At 58.6% G+C, this 20,527-nt stretch overlaps 1 protein-coding gene across 3 annotated transcripts in view; it reads left to right on the top strand.

Moving 5' to 3' along the window:
* The window catches only part of GRIP2 (glutamate receptor interacting protein 2), a 98,766-nt gene that overhangs the window by 26,151 nt on the left and 52,088 nt on the right, over window positions 1-20,527 (top strand). The window contains exon 1 of one of the 3 annotated variants that reach the window (XM_070574637.1): window positions 12,978-13,298. The exons of the other annotated variants lie outside the window; for them this stretch is intronic. Within the exon in view, the coding sequence (XP_070430738.1) occupies window positions 13,244-13,298 (55 nt within the window). The 5' untranslated portion in view covers window positions 12,978-13,243. Of the gene's footprint in view, window positions 1-12,977; window positions 13,299-20,527 lie in introns of those variants that run through there. 3 annotated transcript variants of the gene reach the window in all.

The following is a 20,527-nucleotide window of genomic DNA, read 5'->3' as shown; positions in this document are numbered from 1 at the left end:
GGGTGGCCCCTGCACGGCCCTCCCCACCCCTCACTCCCTCTGCCTTTCTCAGGCGGCGCGTCTCCCCTGAGCACAGGGCTGGAGCCACCATCATGCAGGGCTGTCTTTGCTCCCCTGACTTGTGGAAGCGGAGCCCGGCCCACCGTGCTGTGGGGGAGCCGGGAGCCAGAGACCCCTGGGAGGCGGTGCTCAGAGAGGGGCCTCAGGCAGAGGCTGTTGCAGCAAGCGCTGCCTTGGGCTTTGCTGCCAGCCCGTGCTGGGCTCCCTCCGGCCCTGCCGCCTACCGACTGTGGGACCTTGGGCAAGGGACTTCCCTCTGTGAGTGGTGGCATTTTAATTAAAACCCCCGCCTCCCAGGGTGGCCGTGAGGATCTGGAGGGGACAGCCCCGGAAAGGGTGCAGCACAGAGCCCGACCCTGGCAGGAGCTCCTCGTGCCTCAGCGGGAGGGGCAGAGGGAGCCCCCTGGCTGGGAAAATGCTGAAATACTTCCACACTGGGTGGGGGCACCTGATCCCCCAGTCCCCCTCCCCTGGGTGTCTCTAGGCCTCTCCCCCTCCCCTGGGTGTCTCCACAATCCAGCAGCTGGAGGGTCAGTGTGTGGCAGCAGGGCCTGTCCATCCTAATCGGCCAACGCCCTCGCCCTGCCTGTACCCTTCACCTCTGGCACGTGGACGTGGGCACCCTGGGGTCTGGTGGCTCAGAAAATGTCCCCTCCCAGGGGCCGGCCCTGGGTCCGAGTGGTTAAGTTTGTGCAATCTGCTTCGTTGGCCCAGGGCTTCTCCTGTTTGGATCCTGGGTGAGGACGTGGCACTGCTCATCAGGCCATGCTGAGGCAGCGTCCACATAGAAGAACTGGGATGATCTACAACTAGGATATACAACTATGTACTGGGGCTTTGGGGAGAAAAAAAAAAAGGAAGATTGGCCACAGATATTAGCTCAGGGCCAATCTTCCTCACCAAAAAAAAGAAAAAAGCATTAAAAAAAAGAAAATGCCCCTCCCTCCCAGGCCTCAGTTTCCCTATCTGTAAAATGGGTGGGGTACAGTTTGGACCAGAAGCTCTCTGGCACAGCATGATTCCAAGAATCCAGCCTTCAGCGACATGTCATTTAGTGAACCTCCTGGTTTCAGAGGGAGTGTTAATCTTCTTCTTCCCTGAAGGCAGAATCCCAGGCAAGCAGGCGTGACTCGTCTCGCTGTCCCTCCTGAATTAGCGACAGGAAGAAGGCCCTGAGTCCACTTCGAAAGATGGACAGACGGCGGAGGCAAAGCCCCAAAGCTGGGACAGCGGGGCCAGCGCGGAGCGGAGGGGGGCTCTCTGCATCCCCTGCTGCTGCCCGTCAGCTGAGTGCGTCGCACCCCCGTCGGCTGCTGTGCCAGCACTTCCCACGTGTTCACCCACAACAGCCCCATTCAGCAGGTGAGGAAACTGAGCACAGAGAGGGTCAGTGATATGCTGAAGTTCCCACAGCTAAAGGAAGGACAGAGTAGGGATGGGAACCCGGGTGTCTGACTGCACGCTGCTCCCTCCCGCCTCCCCCGGGGGCATTTGCAGAGTGCGCCCCACGTGTCCTGACTGTGCCACCCTCACACTTCACCAGCAGACCTGGGAAGCTGGAAAACGTGTCCCTACCACCCCTCACTCTCGCCTGTCCCGTCTCCCTATCCCACGCACGCACCCTCCCGTCCTCTTCCCAGCTTTGCTTCCCAGCTGGGCCAGGAGCTCCTGAAGGGATAGGGGTGCTTCCCTTCTGGCCTCAGACCCCGTATTTCATGCCCCGTGAGTCAGGCATGAGCCCTGAGGAGACCCTCAGGACAGTCGTGATGAGACAGCACAGGCGTGGGAGCTAGGTGGCCTGGGTTATTGTCCCAGCTCTGAGACTTCCTCGCTGTGTGACATTGGGCAAATGACTTAACCTCTCTGAGCTTCACTTTCCTCTTCTGTGAAGTGGACCTACATCTCCTGGCCTCACAGGGCTGTGAGTGTCTGCAATGAGCCACCGCTTTTCTTTAAAATGTATCTTGGATCCCCCACATCTCACCCCTCTGGTCCAAGCCCTGGCATCTCTTAGCTTGCATGGGTGCAACGGCCTCCCCACTGGCCTCCCGCCTCCATTCTCACCCCCAACAGTCTGTTCTTCCCCAGCAGCCAGAGTGATCCTGTCCAAACCTAAGTCAGATCACATCCCTCTGCTCAGCATCCTCCCATGGCTCCCACCTCCCTTCCTGGGAAAGCCAAGTCCTCAGTGCAGCTAGAGCCGGCCCTCTCTCCCCTGCCGTTCTGGCCTCCTTGACATCCTCTGGGACATCTCCTCCCTCCCTCACTCAGCTCCAGCCGCACTGGCTCCCTTGCTGGTCCTCAAACATGCCAGGCACAGTCCTGCCTCAGGGCCTTTGCACTGGCTGCATCCTCTGTGTGGCTCAGAGATCTGCATGGCCGGGTCCCCTACTTCCTTCATTTGTATAGAGACTTGATCAGAGAGGCCTCCTCCCACACGCAGTCCTCACCCACTTTATTTTTCTTGAATGTGCTGATTTCAACCTACTTGATAGTGCTTATTTGTTCTATGTATTGTCTGTCCCCCCAGTGGAATGTGCTATAGGTTTTGTTCACTGCTGGAGTGCAAGAGCTGCTCAGCGACTCCTTGGTGAGCCAGTGAATGCTTGACGGGGTCAAATAAATGCATCGGGTCTGTAAATAGATTTGGTTATCGCTGCTGTCGTCATTGTTATTTCTTCTCTCGATGCTCCTGCCGCCCCAGCCTCAGGTGGAGCCTGGTCTGAGGACAGGGGCCCCGTGAGTGCGGTGGCCCCCCTGTGACCCCAGGTTTCCTTTACCTCTGGAGTGGCATCACTGAACCTCTTGCTGTTTCTCCCGATTCCCGGGATGGGGTGCCGCGGGCACGGGTGTCCCTAGGGAAGGGCTGGTGCTCGCCAGCCTCGTGCAGTCCGCCCGGGACGCGAGGCTGGCCTCCCTCAGCTGGAGCGTACGCGGTGGCGGGGCCTTTACGTGACTCGAGCGGGGATCCCTCCCGGGGCTGCCCTCTTTCTGCAGGTGTGTTAGTAGTGCTCAGGAACAGATCTAAAGAGTGCGTGGGATCCAGGGTCCTGGGTCCAAATCCCAGCTCTGATCTCCTTGCTAAGTGACCTTGCATGAATATCTGCCCCAAACTGAGGGGGAAACCGAGAGGAACGAATCGTGCCCCCTGACCTGGGAGCCCTCCTGGCCTCAGGGGCAGGACCAACAGCCTGCAAAGAGCAAGGAAATGCCTCAAGGCCGGGTGCGACTCGAGTCCCTCACTGAACAAGTATTTGGTGAGCACCTGCTGTATGCTGGGACTGGGCACAAGATGGACGTGGTCCCTGCCCTATGGAGCTGACGCTCCTGTGGGGGACACAGGCAATAAATCAGATACGAGTAAAAAGTGGTTTGTCCAATGATAAATGCTAAGGACAAAAATTAAGCAGGGAAAGGGGTGGGGGTGCTGGGGATTGGGGTGTGCACCTTTCCATAGTCACGGAGAGGATGATTTTTGAATGAGGACCTAAAGGGGAAAGGGAGGGAGGGAGCTGTGCAGATAGCTGGGTGATGGGCATTCTAGGCAGCGGGCACAGCAGGTGCAAAGGCCCTGTGGTTGAGAAATGGTGAGGCCAATTGAAGGAAGTGGAGAGACATGATGCCAGAGGTCACAGGGGACCAGTTGTGTGCCATGAGGAAGGTGGATTAAGGACGGTGAGGATGGAGGCAGGGACAGCAGTGAGGGGGCTGCTGACAGTGGCAGGGGTGGAGGAGGGAGCAGTGGGGTGCTGAGGAGCGAGTGCACTCAGGATTTGGAACCTGCTTCTGGTTGGAGAGAAGTTAGCCTAGCCAGGCCAGAGGAGTCAGGAAGGGCTTCTTGGGGAGGTGACACATGATGGTCTGAGGGAGTCAAGGGGATTTGGGGAGGTGGAGAGGAGGCCTTCCAAGGAGGAGGCCATATGGTAAAAGGAGAAGAGTGGAAGGACCTCGTTTACCCAGGGGACTGAGAGCAGAGGCTGAGATTCCAGGAGCCCTGGAGATGAGTCCAGATAAAGCAGCGGTCAGGCGTCAGGAGGGCTCCTGGTTCCGTCTTTCCTTCAAGTGAGGTCCTTTGGGAGCCACAGAAGGTTGTAGGGAGGGAGATGTGATCGTTTCACAGATTATCGGAGTTGAGTTGACCTTCAGAAAGGGTCAACCCTCTGACTTTATAGTGGGGAAACTGAGGCTCAAAGCAGGCAGGGACTTGTCCCAGGTCACACAGTGGCCGTGTGATTGCCTCTCTCACGGAAGGCTTTGGGAAGAGGCGTTTGGTGGCATTGAGGGCAAAGTTGGAGGGGTCAGGAGCTTCTAGGAGACACAGTCTGTCTGGCAAGAAACCAAGGACTAATACTGTCCCTGTGGACATGGTCTGGGGTCCTACGATGCCCATCCCTTTCCCCTGTTCCCACCGTGAATCTGAGGACAGTGGCTTAGGTTCGCTCACGGCCGTGGCTTGTGTCTGTAATTCTGGCCCGCTCTGCTGCTGTTCTAATGGCCTGTGGTTGGATCCCAGTGTGGTGTGGATCCGTGATGCATGCTCTGCAGTTCTGGATCCACCATCCTGGGGCTGGTGAGACTAACTTTCTGGGCTCCAGGGTTTCAATCTTGTGTGTCCTCGTGGGCTGTCACTCAGTTCCCAGAAGCGGGTCTCACTGGCTTGTGCCAAGGGAAGAGGGTGGACATGATACCAACTTCCACATCTGACCCAGACGAACCTTCGCCACCATCTGCAATGCTGAGCGGATGCCCTCCAGTGCTGACAGGGAGGTGGGGCCTGGGGTCACAGGGCTGGTCACAACCTGGGCGACCAGGTGGCACCCTGATGTGCCTCGAAGTGCGGGGCGCCTAGGCCGTCCAGCCTGCAGGGACGGCCACGTAGGGCAAAGCCAGGTGGGAGGGCGCAGAGGCAGCGGTGCGGGGGCCCCGCCGTGCCGCCGCGGGCTGTGTGCGCCTCTGCTGCTCACGGTGGCGCGTTCGCTGTATTTCATCACACCCACCCACGCGCTTGCACGGGGACCACAACAGAGGCGGCTGTGCTTGGAAAGAACAGCAGAGCGGGTGCAGGGCGGGGCTGGGAGCCAGGCTGCCGGGGTCGGGCACAGAGCCCTGTGGCCTCGGCCCTCTGCCCTGCCTGGTGCGCCTGGGTCTCCGCGTTCGTAACATGGGGCTAATCGTAGTCCCCACCCCAGGCGCTGACAGAGGAGAGGGTTGCTGTGTGCAGCCCGGGGACAGTGTCTGCTGCAGAGTAATGCTTAATAAACTCAGTTATTTTTTCCCCCATTCTTCAGATTCCGTTTTTCTACAATCTGAAAGCAAATGCCTGGCGCGTGATTGGAAGACAGGTCTTGTTCACAGAGCCCTGGCCAGCCCCAGACTTGCAGTATTTTGGGAAGCTGTCACGCCCGCCCCGTGCCTGGGAGACCATACATCCACTTTACGGACGAGCAAGGTGCCTCGGCCGGCAGCACAGGATCTGAACCCAGACCTGTCAGCCTCTGCGCCTCCCCTCCAGGCCGCCCTCTCCCTGGGCTGTGGTTGGCCCGTGTGGGGAGCGGGGCCCTGGAATCAGGTGGGGAAAGGTGTGGCCTGGCCTGGCCCCAGCAGCCCCTGTGGCCCATGGGGCCGTAACTGCAGCGTTTCTGTCACCTCAACCCAGCACCCCGCGACTCAGTCGGCATCCTCGTTAATGGCGCCTGCCCAGGCATCTGCTCCTAATTATTGTGCCGTGAAGGCAGTGCCAGGAGCATTAACGGGCAGCCACCTGTTTCCTGGCAGGCGGCCCTGTTGGTGCACCTGTCCGACAGCCGCCCTGGCCCAGCCAGAAAATGCTTGGTGGCATTTTCTTTCTTGGCTCAGGAATGTCTCAGAACATCAGACATACCTACGGCTGCTTCCCCCGGCAGGGTGTGAGCCCCCCGGGGGGCTGCTCTCTGGCTCTTAGCCTCGGAAGGTCTGGGGAGGAATAGAGGCTAGGTTGTGTCGGAAATGCCTCCTCTGCCACTTGGAAGCTGTGTGATGCTGGCACAGTCACTTTCCCTCTCTGAACCCTGGTGCCCCGTCTTTGCTACAGGGCAGCAAGGAGGCAGCAGTTCTCTACCCGGCACCCACAAAGTTCAGATTCGGCAGTAGTTGTTGTAAGCTCCCCAGGTGATTTCACCTGGACAAGGCGAGGCTTGATGGCCTGAGGAGCCCGGAGCTGCCTGGCATGCAGTCTGTGCCCAGTTAAGGCTGTTTCCCTGTGGGCAGCACAGGCCCAGCCCTTACCAGTTGGCAGGACATTTTTGCCTCCTGCGTCTCCATAGAGCAGCCTAATTGTTGGAGTCCTTGATCATCACCTCATTTTACCAACCGGGAGACTGAGGCCCAGAGTGGGGAAGTGACCGTGCAGAGAGCGGGGGCTCGGCATCGGAGCCCAGGCCTTTGACCCGGAGTGCGTGCTTCTCACCTAGAGAAATGACCGTCAGCTGTTCAGCAAACGCTTCACCCTGGTGGAGGAAGGCAGCCGGGGCTTCACAAGAAACCAGATTCTGCCCAGCTCCTCACCTCCTCTGCCCTGACCCCGGTCCGGTGACCGTGTCCGCGGCCAGAGGACGGGGCCTCCTCTGCTCCAGGCTCTGCCCCCATCCCCCACCTGGCCGCTCCAGGCCGGCCCCCTCCCTGGGAGCCCCCTCCTTTGGAGTCCCCCGCCGCGGCTCCCTCCCTCTTCTCAGCCTTTCTTCAAATGTCACATTCTCGGTGAGGCCTTTTATGACCTCCGTGTTTATTTTTATTTTATGTTTTAAATTTTTATATACTTCTAAATGGCACATATAACGCAGGAGTACCCCTGAGGCATTTTTTAAAGGCTAAGTCTCAGACTTCTTTTTGTTTCATCTCTATCTCCAACCAAGACTTTTTCTTAAATATAATTACAATAACAGCGTCAACCCAACAGAATTAGCATAATTCCTCCATATCCTCTCATAGCCAGGCCTCCTGCAGTTTCCCACTCGTCTCCCAAATGTCTTTTCACACTTGGCTTATTCAGACGAGGATCCAGCTAAGGTCCCTGCATGGCATTTGGTTGATGGGTCTCTTAAGTCTCTCTTAATCTATGAGTCCCTTCCCCCTCATTTTTCTTCACTCTAATTATTTGTTGGGGAAACCTGGTCATTTGTCCAGTGGAATGGCCTGGCGATGTCATTTAATACATTCTTCTGTCCCCTATACTTCTGTTGACTGGGTCTAAATTTGGGTCTGAAGCTGGATTTGATTCAGTTCCAATTTTGTAGGCAAGAATACGTCACGGGTGGTGCTGTGGGCTTCCTTCCACATCCTATCAGGAGGCGCATATGCCAGAATGTTCCCCTCTTGGTGATGCTAAGATTGGTCCAGGGTTCCAGTGTTGTCTGCCTGGTCCGTCTGTCACAGGGCCTGTCATCCTTCCATCAATGGTCAGTGCCGGATCCTCACTGCACTAGGGCTGCCGACAGGTTCTCCAATCCTGGCGTTTCCTCTGCACTTATCTGCTGTGGCGCTTTCCTAAGATCGCCTCCCCTTTGTTAGGGTCCCCTGAAATGCCGTGCGCGTGGGGAGGCAGGAGAAATGCTTCACTCTTCACCCTCGTTTTCCGTTTACAGAGTGATGATGGGGCCTTCATTACTTAAAGGGACCGGCGAGATGTTTTCTTTCTTTTGAGAATCATAAACACACCAATTTTTGCAGTTTTGCAGTCATCGTTCTTTTTGATGCTCAAGTTGTCCCAGAATTGGCCAGTGGGAGCCCCTCAAGCCGGCTTCTGTGTCCTTTCCGCCTTCCCCCGTCAGACCTCGAACATTTCTTACTTTCTGGCACCAGAGGATGTCCGAGGATCAGCCCTGGACCGGCCACTTCTCTAAGGAACCCTGTGGGCCCTTTCAGTGGGAAAAAGTGTGAGAGGCTGCAGTCTGGGTTCTGGGCGCCCCCCCACCCCCGTTTGTAATGGGCAGCATCTCCCCCTGCGCCCCGATTCCCTCGCCCTGCGCTGTTTATTTCCATCGTGTGTCACCTCTAACATGCTGCAGCTCTTACGTGTTACATCTGCCGTCGACTCCGTCTTCCTGCTGGGGTGGCAGCGCTGTGGAGGCTGTTTTCTGCTCATGGCTGTGCCTCCAGGCCCGGCACACAGAAGGTGCTTAATAAATATCTGTTGAATGAGTGAATGGATGGCCTGTGCTCTCCCTCCACCGGCCTGAGGAAGTGGTTAAGAGGGGTCTGCCCCCCACCCCCCTCCTCTCCCTGGGAGCCCGGAGGCCTCTGTCTTATTTAGATCAGCAGAGCTGGGCGGCAGGAATGTCACCAGTGGGCCCATGGGGAAGAAAGGGCTGGGCAGAGAAGATTAAAGGCATGTCTGATGAGATGCTAATTTGTTTTGGGAAGCTGGTGGGGGTGGCAGCAACCCAGGGCCTCTGGGGCTTTGTGAGGCTGAGGCAGGGATGGGAAAAGCAGAACCAAGGGGTGGAGGCTGGCCTGGATCCCTCTGTGATCCTTTTCGTCCTATTTGCCCATCCTTGGGCTCTGTCAGCTCATTTTTGAGGGGAGTCATGCGGCCCCACATTTGAATCCTGGCCTGGCTGCTTCAGTGGCTGCGTGACCTTAAGTAAGGGGAAGAACCTCTCTGTGCCTTGGGACAGAGAAAATGAGACTGCACAGGGAGGGTGAACCCAGGGACGACGACGGAGTGCAGCCCATGAAGGCCAGTGAACTGCAGAGACCTGCTCGGGCCACATGGTAGCCCATGGCCTGCTGGGACCTGAACTCAGGCTCCTGGCTCCCTGCCTGGCCTGATCTGCTGTTTCACTGCTGGTCTCATCTCTTTTAAGGGGTATTGTGCTCTCCCACAATCTCCCTGGGCTGCCATTTCTGCAGAAGGACCCCTGTGAAAATCTGGGGACCACGGAGTGGGGGCGCCTAGCAAGTGCGGCTCAGATGACAGGCAAGCTGCAGGTGGCTGGAAGGCAGAACCGCCATCCCATTCCCGAGGGCTGACTCTACTGCCTGCCAGAAACCCAGCATCCAGCTGTGGCCTCCTCCAACTAAAGTCCAGGGCTCAGGGGCCCTGCTGAAGGCAGAGTTTGGGGAGCGTGTCAGTCCATGTTCTGTTATCCTCCATTCCTTCATTCACTGTGCACTTGCTGAGCCCCTGCTCTGTGCTGGGACCTGAGGGGAGGAAGACTGGCTGGACTAGTCAGGACTCACTCTTTCCGATCTGTTACCAAAACCCAACGGAAACTGGCTTAAGCAAAGAAAGGAATTTGTTGGCTAAAGTAACTGCAAAGGGCTCTCACCGACTTCAGGTGCGCGGTCAGGGGGGTGGAGGAGCCAGTTGAGATTGAAGTGGGCTCAGAGAGTCGAGAAATTGAAAGAAGGATTTCTTGGACTCTCAAGGTCTGGCAGTAGTGCTCTTTTATTCAGAGAATAGCATGGAGTAGCATGGGGACAGGGCCCATGGGCAGTAAGAGCTGCAGCATGGGGACAGGACCTGTGGGCAGTAAGAGCTGCAGGCATGGGTTGAGGGTAGGGCTAAATTTAAGGCATAGGTATGTGAGTTATCTCTTTACAAGAGAAAGGAAAGATTATGTAAAAAAGTCATTAAAATGGTATCAGTGTAGGTGGGGTCTGGTTATCGGGTGGTCCTATAACTTTGGATAGGAATCAGATCGGGTTAAGTCAGGATGGCCTATGCTTCCCGCGGATGCTATAGATCAGTATGTAGGGCGGGACGCCTTGGGCTTCTCTCCCTGGGGCAGCCTGGATCCTCATCAAGATGATCTGTCCTCAGGCCTCCATCAGTCTCCATCCTCCTCCTCTCGCTCTCTTACTCTCCTCCGTTTGGGTGGGTGCCGCAGTGGGCACCAGCACCTCCAGAATGACCCCTCTTGTCTGCACCCCCAGAGGGAAGAATTTCCCTTTTCCAGGAGTTCACCCCGAGTCTCCCAACAGTCACTCCTTTCGTTGACTTGGGTCACGTGTGCCAGTCACCACGGCCGGGGCGGGAGATTCTGGCTGGTGTGCTCGGGTCAGGGGCCCCTCCTGGAGCTGGGGGCAAAGCACCACCCAGATGGAGCACAAGGGAGGAAAATGGGGTGATGCTGCCGGAAGAAGAGGGAACAGGAGGCAGAAACAACCGGGGTCCGTGCAGACGCTAGCTCTCAGAGAGCTCCTGGTCTGGAGAGGAAGTTGGACTGCGCGTGGGGAGGGAAGGCATGTATTGAGCACCTATTGTATACAGATGCTCTGATATGTGGAATTGTAGTTTCCTCCCTGTGACCCTGTGAGATGCAGGTTCCTGTCCCCCGTGTTCACATGGGGAAACTGAGACTCAGGAACAGGCAGCATCTTCCTCAGCTAGGAGCTCTTAGCGGCCAGGGCCGTGTCCTCAGCTCTGCTCCCGGTGTGGCACCTAACACAGCGCCAGAGAGCTGCCCAGTAGGACCTGGGTCCCGTGGGAGCCGTCTCCACATCAGCTCTGAGTGGCTGGGCCTGCGTGGCTTCTGGGTGGGTCCTGTGCCCCTCTAGATGGGGGAGACCCGTGAAGCCTTGAGCTTGGGAAGAGACGGGGAGACAGACCGCCCGCTCCCTCTCGTGGTGCTCCCATCTCAGGCCCATCGCAAGGCCAGGTCCCCATTAGTAGGGACAACAGGGTCACGCACATCTCTCTTGGCTCCTTTTTCCTTTAGGATAAATTCTGTCCTGGGGCACGTCCGGCTCACCTGCCCCGCTAACTCAGCTGAGCCACCCTGTCTGCCTGCATTCCACTTCAACTCAAGTTGGAGCTCTGCCGCCCATGACGACCTCTGTCTTAGTGGTAACGCCCACATGTGTTTATGGAGGGCTGACTGTGCCAGGTGCTATCTAGGGGCTTTCTGTTCATTTTATCTCGTTTCATCCTCACAACACATCAGGTACAAACTATTCTTACCCCCATTTTCCAGGTGAGGAAATAGGCTCAGACAGCTTAAGACAACTTGTCCATCACAGAGCCAGGAAGTCGTGGAGCTGGGACTTGAGCCAGGCCGGCTGGCCCCACAGCCCCTGGCCTTAAACACTGCAGCGCTGGCACTGGCAGGCCTTTAACCCCCACTCCCTCGGCTGTGCTGGGCAGGTGCTGTGGACAGCCCCACCCCACTCCTGAGAGCTCCCTTTCTTCATCTGACCTCCCACCGCCCAGGGGGCAGAGGGGACCAAGTGACTCCTTTGCAACTGAGGAAACTCAAGGCCACGTGGGCAGGAGTTTCCCAGCTGGGCTCCATATCCAGGTGTGGGGGACCCCAGGTCCAACACCCTACCAGTGGGCCCTGTAGCCTGTGGGGGTCTCTGGGGCGGGCGGAGTGGGACCTCAAGCTGGCTGACCCACCTCTCTGTCCATGTGTGGATCCAGCCCTGAGACGTCCTCACTGTGGTGCCTGGGACGTTCGCAGGGCATCCTTCAGGTGAACTGGTGACAGGAAACCCTCCCAGGCCAGGCCGCCAGATTTCCGTGCTCTGACGTCTCAGCGCCCGGCATCTTTGCACCCTGACTCCTTGCTGCACTTTCCATTTCAGTGGATTTTGGAGACCACCTGGGCTACTTCTCTTCTCCCCAGGGCCTGGGATGGAGGTGGGCAGTGGCCTCGTTCCTGCCAGAGCTCCTGCTCTGGACCTGGACTGTCGGGGCTCCTGCCCCAGCTCTGCCACTTAGCAGTCTGCACGGCCCCAGGCAGGCAGCCTCGCCTCCCTGGGCTAAGCTGGCAGCATGCTCGGCACAGAGCCTGGCACACAGTAGGGGTTTTACAAGGGCTTTTCTCTGGCCCAAATGTGGCCGTGGTGTAGCCTGGTGGCTGGCATCTGGGACCCTCCTCTGCCACTTGTGCACTGTGTGAGTCTGGGGGCATCTTGTACCTCTTCAGCCTCAGTGTCCTCCTTTGGAAAATGACAATGACCCTAGGACCATCGTGGTGCACTGTGAAGCTTGAATGAGATTCATGGAAAGCACCAGGTTCCTGACTTTCCCGCTTGACCTCAGCCCGGTCGTCACCTTGCTGGACCTCCCGTCTCCACTCACATGCAGGAGTTGGGCTCCACACAAAATAATCTCAATATTACAGCAGCTACTTATTATTTATTGAGCACCTACTGTGTGCTAGACTCCACTAAGTGCTCTGTGTGCATGATCTCATACAGCCCTCACCGTATTGGAGACAGGAACTGTCAGCCCCATTAGTCAGATGAGGAAACTGAGGCTTAGTGGGGCACATTGAGCCAGGATTCAAACTCAGGTCTGCCCATGCTCTCCGATTTCTCCCGTCACTCTCCGTTTGCGAAGTCTGAGCTTTTCTCTTCAGTGGAGGAAGGGACGCCAGACACATTTATTGAGTTCTTGCTGAATGCCTGGAGCCCTCAGGGAGTCCCCGTGACTCCACCCAACCAGCAGTTGGGTGGGCTCTAGTCATCCCTTGTTACAATGAGGGTAACCGCAGAGGGCAGCGCCGAAGAGGCGGGTGGCAAGTGCCTGTGCTGACTGCCCAGGACACAGGACCAGGGGACCCTGTCCTGTCTTTGAGAGCTCCTGGTCTTGGGGGTGTGCAAATGGTCGCAACCCAGTAGGAAAAGCATTGTTGGGATCCAGCAGGCAGGGGCTTCCCCAGGCAGGGATCTCTGAAGGCTGAGCACAGGTCCCCAGGCAGGGAAGTTCAGTGGAGCCAGGCCAGAGAGGAGGGGCGTTCACAGCGAGCAGGGAGCCCCCTCACCCATCCTCTCCCGGTCATCTCTGTTCCCCCCCCCCCCCCCCACTCCACAGCATGTGCAAAGGCCTGGGGGCATCAGCCAGCCCAGCCTGTGGAGGAGAGAGAGGGAACTGGTAGATTTTGCCAAAAGAAGGAGTGGGCGAGGCTGAGCACTTTGGGAGGAGCCCTGGGTGGGGCACCCCGTGGAGGTTTGCCGCAGGGCCGGGAACACCCCGAGCCGCACTCCCCGGGCCAGGACTGCGGTGGAGGAAGGGCCCTGCCGCCACGGGTGCCAGCCGCCGGCTCCCGGGAGGATTATCTATTTTAGCAACTGGGGGAGGGCGGAGGCAGGGAGCACCCAGCCTCTGCCAGTGAGCGCAGGCAGCGCGAGCGCGGAGGAGGCAGGGCTGCGGCGCCCGGAGGCTCGGCCGGCCGCCCGCCCCGAGGGCAAGAGAGGCGCGATGCTGGCGGTGTCGCTCAAGTGGCGGCTGGGCGTGGTGCGGCGGCGGCCCAAAGGTACCGAGCGGCCGGGCGCGGGGCGGCCCCTGCCTGCCCGGGGCTGGGCGCTGGGCCTGGGCACCGGGCGGGCTCTGCGGGCCGCGGAGGGTCTGGATGGAGGGCGGAGGCTTCCCCTGCCTGCCTCCCGCCCTGTCGCTCCTCGCTCCGCCTCGACCCTATCTCTGGCGTTTTTTGGGTTTCTCTGCTGCCTGTGTCTCCCTTCGGTGTGGGTCTCTTTCTCCCTGAATCTGAGCTTGTGGGTTGTGTCTGTCTGTCCTGCCGCCGTCTCCATCTCTCTCGGGTTTGTTCCCTCTCTCTCTCTCTCCATCTCTTTGTCTGCCTGAGTCTCTCTAACTCTCTTTCTTTCTCTGTCACTTACCGTCTCTCTTTGGTGTTTCCCTCTCTCATCTTTGTTTCTCTCCCCCTCAGCCTCTGTCTTTCCTTGTCTTTCTCTGCCCCTCTGTCTTGCTCTTGTCTGCCCTTCTCGTTGCTGCTGTCTCTCTCATGGTCCCTCTGTGTGTGACAGTCTCTCTCCGTCTCTACTTTTCTGTGCCACAGCCTCCTCATCACCCTCTCACATGGCATGTCCCTTGTGGCCTTTTCTTTCCTTCCTGTTGTGAGCATGGGGTTGTCCGGTCGAGCTGGGCATGCAGGGGTGCTGTGTGTGTGTGCAGGGCCAGAGGCTGGATGTGGGGAGTTGGGGCAGGGGGTCTGTGGGCAAATGCAGGACTTGGCCCTGAGCGAGACTGAGTCTTTGCTGAGCCGCCACGTGTAGAGGGTCCCATCCTGCACAGAGGGCCCCAGGAGAGGCTCCAGGTGGGGGCGAGTCTGGGGTGGGAGTGGGTGTGGGGAGGAGTGTGGGGAGCTGGGAGTCAAGCCCCCAGGCTCCCCCCACCCGGGTTCCTCCTGCGGCTTCCCTGTGCCACCATCTCTCCATCTACAAGCTGGAGGGGTGAGGGCAAGCGGTGGATTCATGGTCTCTGTGCCTCAGACCTCAGAACTGAGAAGAATCATGCTGTTAGTAAGGACAACAGTAAGAGACATTAATTCAGCAGCACTGTGTGCCAGGCAATGCATCCACTCATTAATTCCTGACAGCAGCCCTGCAAGGTTGGTCCTGTCCTTATCCTGATTGTGCAGAGGGGGAACTGACGTGCAGAGAGGTTAAGTAACTTACCCAAGGCCGCACGGCTGACATCCAGGGGCTCTCTCAAGCCAGCTGTCGTAAGTGCCGTGAGCATTTTCTAGACTCTGAGGGGCATACATCGGGAGGAGTAGTCCTGGGGTAGCAGGGTCTGTGGGGCGGCAGAGGGCTCTAGGCCTGCACTGGCCCACGGGCAGCTGGTGGTCCCTGGAGGCCTGTTCCACAGGGACAGAGCACCTGAACCTGGAGAGCATCAGAAACAGGGTTTCCCTTGGGGCTTTCCAGGGACTCCTCTGTTGGGACCACCCCCGGCACAGCCTCCTCACTCATCAAGGCCACTGTCCTGCTCAGCTCAACAGACCCTGAGGACCCACTGGGATCCTCTCAGGCTGGGTGGATAGACAGACGCGTCTGGGGCTGGTCCATATTTGCACTTTGGTTGGAGAACAGCCAACTAAATGCCGTGGATCAGGTTCTACCCCTCGGAGGTGCAGGACGTGCTTGTGTTATCCCGGAAAGACCTGAATTCAAATCCGGCCCCTGACTCTTAGGTCCTATGTGGTCCACTCAGAACCTCAGTTTCTTCATCAGTAAAACGGATCCAAGAAAAGCCACCCTCCCTAGATGGCGGTGATGATTAGGAAGGACTGTTGGCAGGGCCCGGCCCGCGGTAGACTCCTGGTAATCTCGAACTCCATCTTCCTCTCAGCAGCCCAGCTGCTTGCTTCCTCTCCCCCCCGACCCCACATACACGCACGGTGGACCGCGGTGGTCGTGTCTGGGACCAGCAAGCCCCTGACGGGAAATAAGCCAAGACGGCAGAGGGAGTGCCCCCTGGTGGACTGAGGCGCCCTGTGCGCTGGCCTAGCATCTCTCCTGGAGCTCTACGGGGCTGCGGGGGTGGGGTGGGGGACAGGGGCGCGTGGGGCTTGCTGGCCCGCACGCCCAGGCTGTGTGTCCATGTGACAGTGTGAAAGCTCAGGGAGAAGGGTTCGAGATCCGGGGAGCGGGAGGAGTCTCTTCTGTCTTCTCCCCGAGACTTTCTTAAGTGCCTGAGCACACATCTCCCCACCTCCAGCCTGTGTTTCCTAACAGGCTTCGTATTCCCCATCTTTCCTGGGTAAGACCCCCAGTTTCTCACCGTGCGATGGCTTAAGGGGAGTCCCTGGGCCACAGGGCCATCCGCAGCCCCGCCCGCGTCCCCAAGACTGGAATTCGAGACTTTGCTCAAATCTAGGAGCAGCCCCCCCTGCCTGGCCTCGCTGGCCCCGGCTCTAGCCACAGGCCGCAGAGGCAGAATGGCACCTGGCACAGGGAGGGGATCAGCTCTGCGGTGCCCGGCGCTCACTGCTCACCTCCGGCCCGTCTCAGGTGGTCCCCACCGTGGCCACCATTGTCCCCACCTGGACAGTGAGGACACGAGGCTCAGGAGGGGAGGGGCCTACGGAGCTGGCCTGACCCTGATACCCCCGTGCTGGACCAGCCGTGCTCCGGCCTCGGGGGACGGGGGCGTAAAATGGTTGCCTTTAATTGAGAGTGAGAGCTTTCATTTCACGTGTGTTGATGTGAGGGAGGCAGGATACGCAGCGCAGGCCACAGGCCCTGGAGTCAACCGCTGGGCGTAAATCCAGCTGTGCAGCCAGGGCAAGTGCCTTCACCACTCTGGGCCTCAGTTTGCCCATCTGTAAAATGGGGTTAATATTGAATTAACTCACTGGGCAGCTGCAAAAATATTTTTAAATTGTAAAATATTGGTGATATTTTTAAAGTGTTAGGTGTCACAGCCCCAGAAAGGAATCACTTGTGGTTCCTGATGCAGAGAGCTCAGATCAGGGCAGAAATGATGTATAGATGGTGTCAGGGCTTCAGTGGGGTCAGGGTAGGGGGCCCAATAGGTGCCTGGAGAAGGAAGCAATGATTTTGCTTGAGAACAGTTAGGGAAAGCTCGCAGGCTGAAGTCTTTAAGGATGAGTAGGAGTTTTCCGGGCAAAAGGAACAGCTTGTACAAATGCCTGGAGGCTTGCAAGGTTTGCCTCACAGAACTGAGAACTTGAATCAGAGTGGAGAGTGTCGGGGGAGAAGGGAACCAGGACAGAGGAGGCGAGAGGCTGTGGAGCTTGGACTCTCTCCTGGGGTCAGTGGGAGCCATGGAATGTCCTTGAGCAGGAGAGAGTGGAGGAGTAGCTTTGAGTATTGGAATAATCTCTGGCCACTCTGCGGACCACAGGCGGGGCTGCAGGGAGGAGGCTGTGCTGGGGTCCAGGAGAGAGGTGAGGAGCCAGGGCTGTAGGGTGGGCAGAATCGATGGAGGGTGAGGCAGCATAATACCCTGTGCTGTTCACTCACTCAGCACATATCGATTGAGTACCTATTATGGGCCAGGTACTCTTCTCGGCCCTGGGGGTAGAACAGGGAACAAGACTGACAAAAGTCCCTGCCCTCATGGGGGCGACATTCCAGGAGGCATGACAGCCAGGGAGCAAGACAAGTAAGGAAAGTCGGCAGTGGTGGCGAGTGCTGTGGGGAGAGTGCGGGGCGTGGGGGCGTGGGGGGGGGGTGGCGTGTGGGTAATGGGGTGTTCGGGGAAGGCCACGCTGAGAAGGTGGCATTCGGGCAAAGCCCTGGTGGAGGTGAGGGGGAGCCACGCAGCTATCCAGGGGGGGAGCGTGGCTGGCAGAGGCCACGGCCGGTGCACAGGCCCCCGATGCGTCTGCCCTGCATTATCCATTCCCTCGCCCTCTGCAAGGAGACTTCCCATTGTCTCCGGCTCGCCTCCACATACGTCTGCTTCCTGGCATTTCTCACACTGCAGCGGCGGCAGGGTCTTAGATCTGACCCCCCCTCAGTGCCCAAATGGCACCCACTCCCAGGCCTCGGCCCTCCTCAGCAGGGGCACCAGAAGTTCAGCTGTAGCGTCTCAGCAGCGGGATTTCTTCCTTTATCAAGGAGCTAGGGATAAACCCATCCCTGGAATTGTTCTTGGAATCCGGCAGCCTGGAGCAAGCCTCTGGACCTGTTCTTTGTTCCCCAAGCATTTATTGGGCACCTGCTGTATGCTACTTCCCGTCTACTTTCTCATCCGCACAACAGCCCCGTGAACGGTGAACTAAATCACTCTTTTGCAGGTGGGAAACGGATGCTCACACAGGAAGTGACTTTCCCGGGGTCACACAGGGGGGAAGGAAGTGGTGGAGTCTGTCCCCCACCCCCGGCTGACTTCCGAGCCCCAGGGTCTCACTACAGAGCCGTCTCTCAGTGGTCATTTACCTGGCCTCCCCGCCAGCAGCAGGGGGCCCCTCTGTGGCATCCCTGGTATGCGGCCCCCGTCTGTCTTCCCCAGGCTCCCCCAAGGTTCTCTGCCTTCCCTCTGCTCCCCCTGCCCCAGGACAGCCCTGCAGAGACAGCGTTGGGGCTCCCAAGTTTGCCCCGCCAGGCTGAGCACCCCCATCTCTCTCAGGACAGAGTCTCTTGCCCTCCCCACCAGGCCACCACCTCTGTCCATGCCGCAGCCTGTGTCCCTCTCACAGGGTCTGGCACGACTGAGCAGGACAGGCCGGATGCCCTCTGATCCCGGCACACACTGTGAGTGAAGGTCCCAGTGGCACATTTCACCCAGCAGCACCAGTGCCGAGCTCGTCAGCCAACGTCCCAGCATCGTCCCGTTTGTCGGCTTGAGCGTTCAGTCTAGCAGGACCATCTGCCTGACTTAATTGCCCAGATAATTGTGAAGGCTGCCAGCCCTGTCTGCGTCCCTGGGGAGACGGCCTGATGGAGTGGAAAGAAGGTCCATCAGACAGGGGACTGAGGCCGACTCCACTCTCTGTGGTCCTTGAGCAGGTCCCTGCCCCTCCTGGTCTCAGTTTCCCTTCTGTGCCTCCCACCCCGACTCTGCTCTCCGTGGCTGGAAGGCTCTTTGCCGCTTCCCCCAGCCCCCCTCGCTCTCCTTGGGCTGACCTTGTCGCTCCAGCCCCCACACTTTGGTGTCTTGGCCGAGGTGATGGTGACTCATACGCAGATGTGTGGGCAGGTGGGTGGGCGAGGCGGGGCGCATACCCGGCGACCTCTCGCAGCCACACAACTGGGGCAGCCGGGGTCCCTGCGGGTGGCCTTGGGGGAGGTCCCTGAGCCTCGCTGCGTCTCGGCGCCCCATCTGCAGGATGGGTCTGTCAAGGAAGCTCTGTTTGAGGTTTGGAAACAGCTTGGGTCATCTGGGGCCCATGCTGGGGACTGAGGTGGGGGTCCTAGGCTGGGAGGTCGGGGCTGAGGTGGCCTCTGGAGGCCACACATGTCCCCCATTTTGCACATGGGGAGGTTGAGGCCAGCGTTGCTCAAGGTCAGCCGGCCAGTCAGAGTGGAGCCGGGCCTTGGACCAGGGCCCCACTGAGCACCTGTGGTGCTGCTGCTGGAGGAGGGGCTGCCGACAGGCTAGGGGCACCGATGAGAATGCTCATCACCACTTCGGTATCAGGCTCATCCAGGGGTAGACGGACAAGGAAGAGGGTGGGACGTCCAGGGAATTGACAAGTGAGGGGTGCCCGTGGGCTTTCGGGACCCAGTGAGGCACAACCAGCTGGAAGGTCAGGGAAGGCTCCTGGGGGAAGGGACGCGGGAGCCACCTGGGAGGACTGGCGGGATTGGCCAGGCAGCGAGGGATTAGGGAGAGTGCCTTCCCCGGGCCGCGCATGTGAAGGCTCTGCCAGCCTGGGAATCATTGGGTGCGTGGTGCTGGGGGAGGAGGGGAGGCACGGCTGCAGAGCAGGGCGGCCAGTTGGGTCACGAGTTGGCAACCTCCCAGTGGTCCTTCCATAACAATGTCGAGGGGACCATGGATGCGGGGCCTCAGCCGACCCCAGAAATTTCAGGGTCAAGCCTTGCTCTCAAACAAGTGGCCTCTGCTGGGGCTTGCCCCCAACCCTCAGAGCGCCCCCACTCCCCTCCACCAGTGGGGGACGTGCTGCCCGGACCTCACTGGCGTGTTCTGAGCTGGGCTGTTCAGGGTCCTTGGATGATGGGCCTTCCTGGATTATCCCCTGTCTGAGGTCCCTCCATTCGTCCCCAACTCCAGGGTTCTCTGTCAGTATTCGCGTCCACTGGGAGGTCACAAAATGAGATGAAACCGTCACACAGAGCCCTTTTGAGAACATGTCTACAGGACTGTGCTTAAGGCTTTGGAGCCAGACGCTCCTCTGGACACCAATTTCCTCGTCTGTAAAGAGAGTGATCCTCCCAGCCTCCTGGGCCTGAAGCCAAGGCCACTGAGGGGAGAAGCACGCTGAAATCCAGAGGCGATTGAAGACGAACGTATGAGCGATGGGGTGAATGGCCACCCAGTCTTTCCAGCCTCACACCGAGGAGAGGCCCTCGGGATGGGAGGGGAGCTAGAGGGTCCCCACTGAAGCCACATCCAGGTTCTGAGCTGTGGCCTCTCCTGCCGGGCTCAGAGGCCGTGACCTGGTCCACACACAGCCCCTGAGTCTCTGCAGGGTGGTCCTGGGGTAGGGGGCCTGGGGGAGCCACAGGGAGGCAGGCTCCAGCTCAGGATAACAGACTGACTCTCATCCCTCACAAGTGTTTAGGAGTAGGGTGGGTTGCTCATAAAGTGGTGAGCTCCCCGTTTGTGGAGGTGTACAAGCTGTACCAGACAGCAGAAACCATAGGGTTGAAACCAGTGAGCAAGACAATCGAGGGTCCCCCATTTAATGGAAAAGAACAGGTGAGCAAATACATTGGAGGAAAGGCTGGGAGAGGAAAGGGGACCTACCTGGCAGAGTCAGGGTGGGCTTCTTGGTAGAGGCCGCATTAGGTTGGGTTCTAAGGGGCAAGGGGGAAGGGAGTTCCAGGCAGAGAGAAGAGCCCGTGTAAAGGAGCTGAGGATGGAGCACTGGATTCTGGCGATCTGACCCTCAGCCCATCCCAGCTGGGGGCCGTGGCCAAGTCCCTTCCCCTCTCTGGGCCTCAGTTTCTTCTCTGTAAGATGGGAGCAGCAGTGCCCACCCCACAGGGCTCTTGAAAGATTTTATGAGACACTACATAATAAAGTCTGAGTACCCAGTAGGCGGTCCGTAAATGTTAGCTCCTTCCCCTTCTCTGGGCCATTTTCATT

The sequence above is a fragment of the Equus przewalskii genome, chromosome 15, assembly GCF_037783145.1.
Source record: "Equus przewalskii isolate Varuska chromosome 15, EquPr2, whole genome shotgun sequence".
Lineage (NCBI taxonomy): Eukaryota > Metazoa > Chordata > Mammalia > Perissodactyla > Equidae > Equus > Equus przewalskii.
Note: the sequence above shows the minus strand (reverse complement) of the source record. Positions and strands in the feature narration are given on the sequence as shown.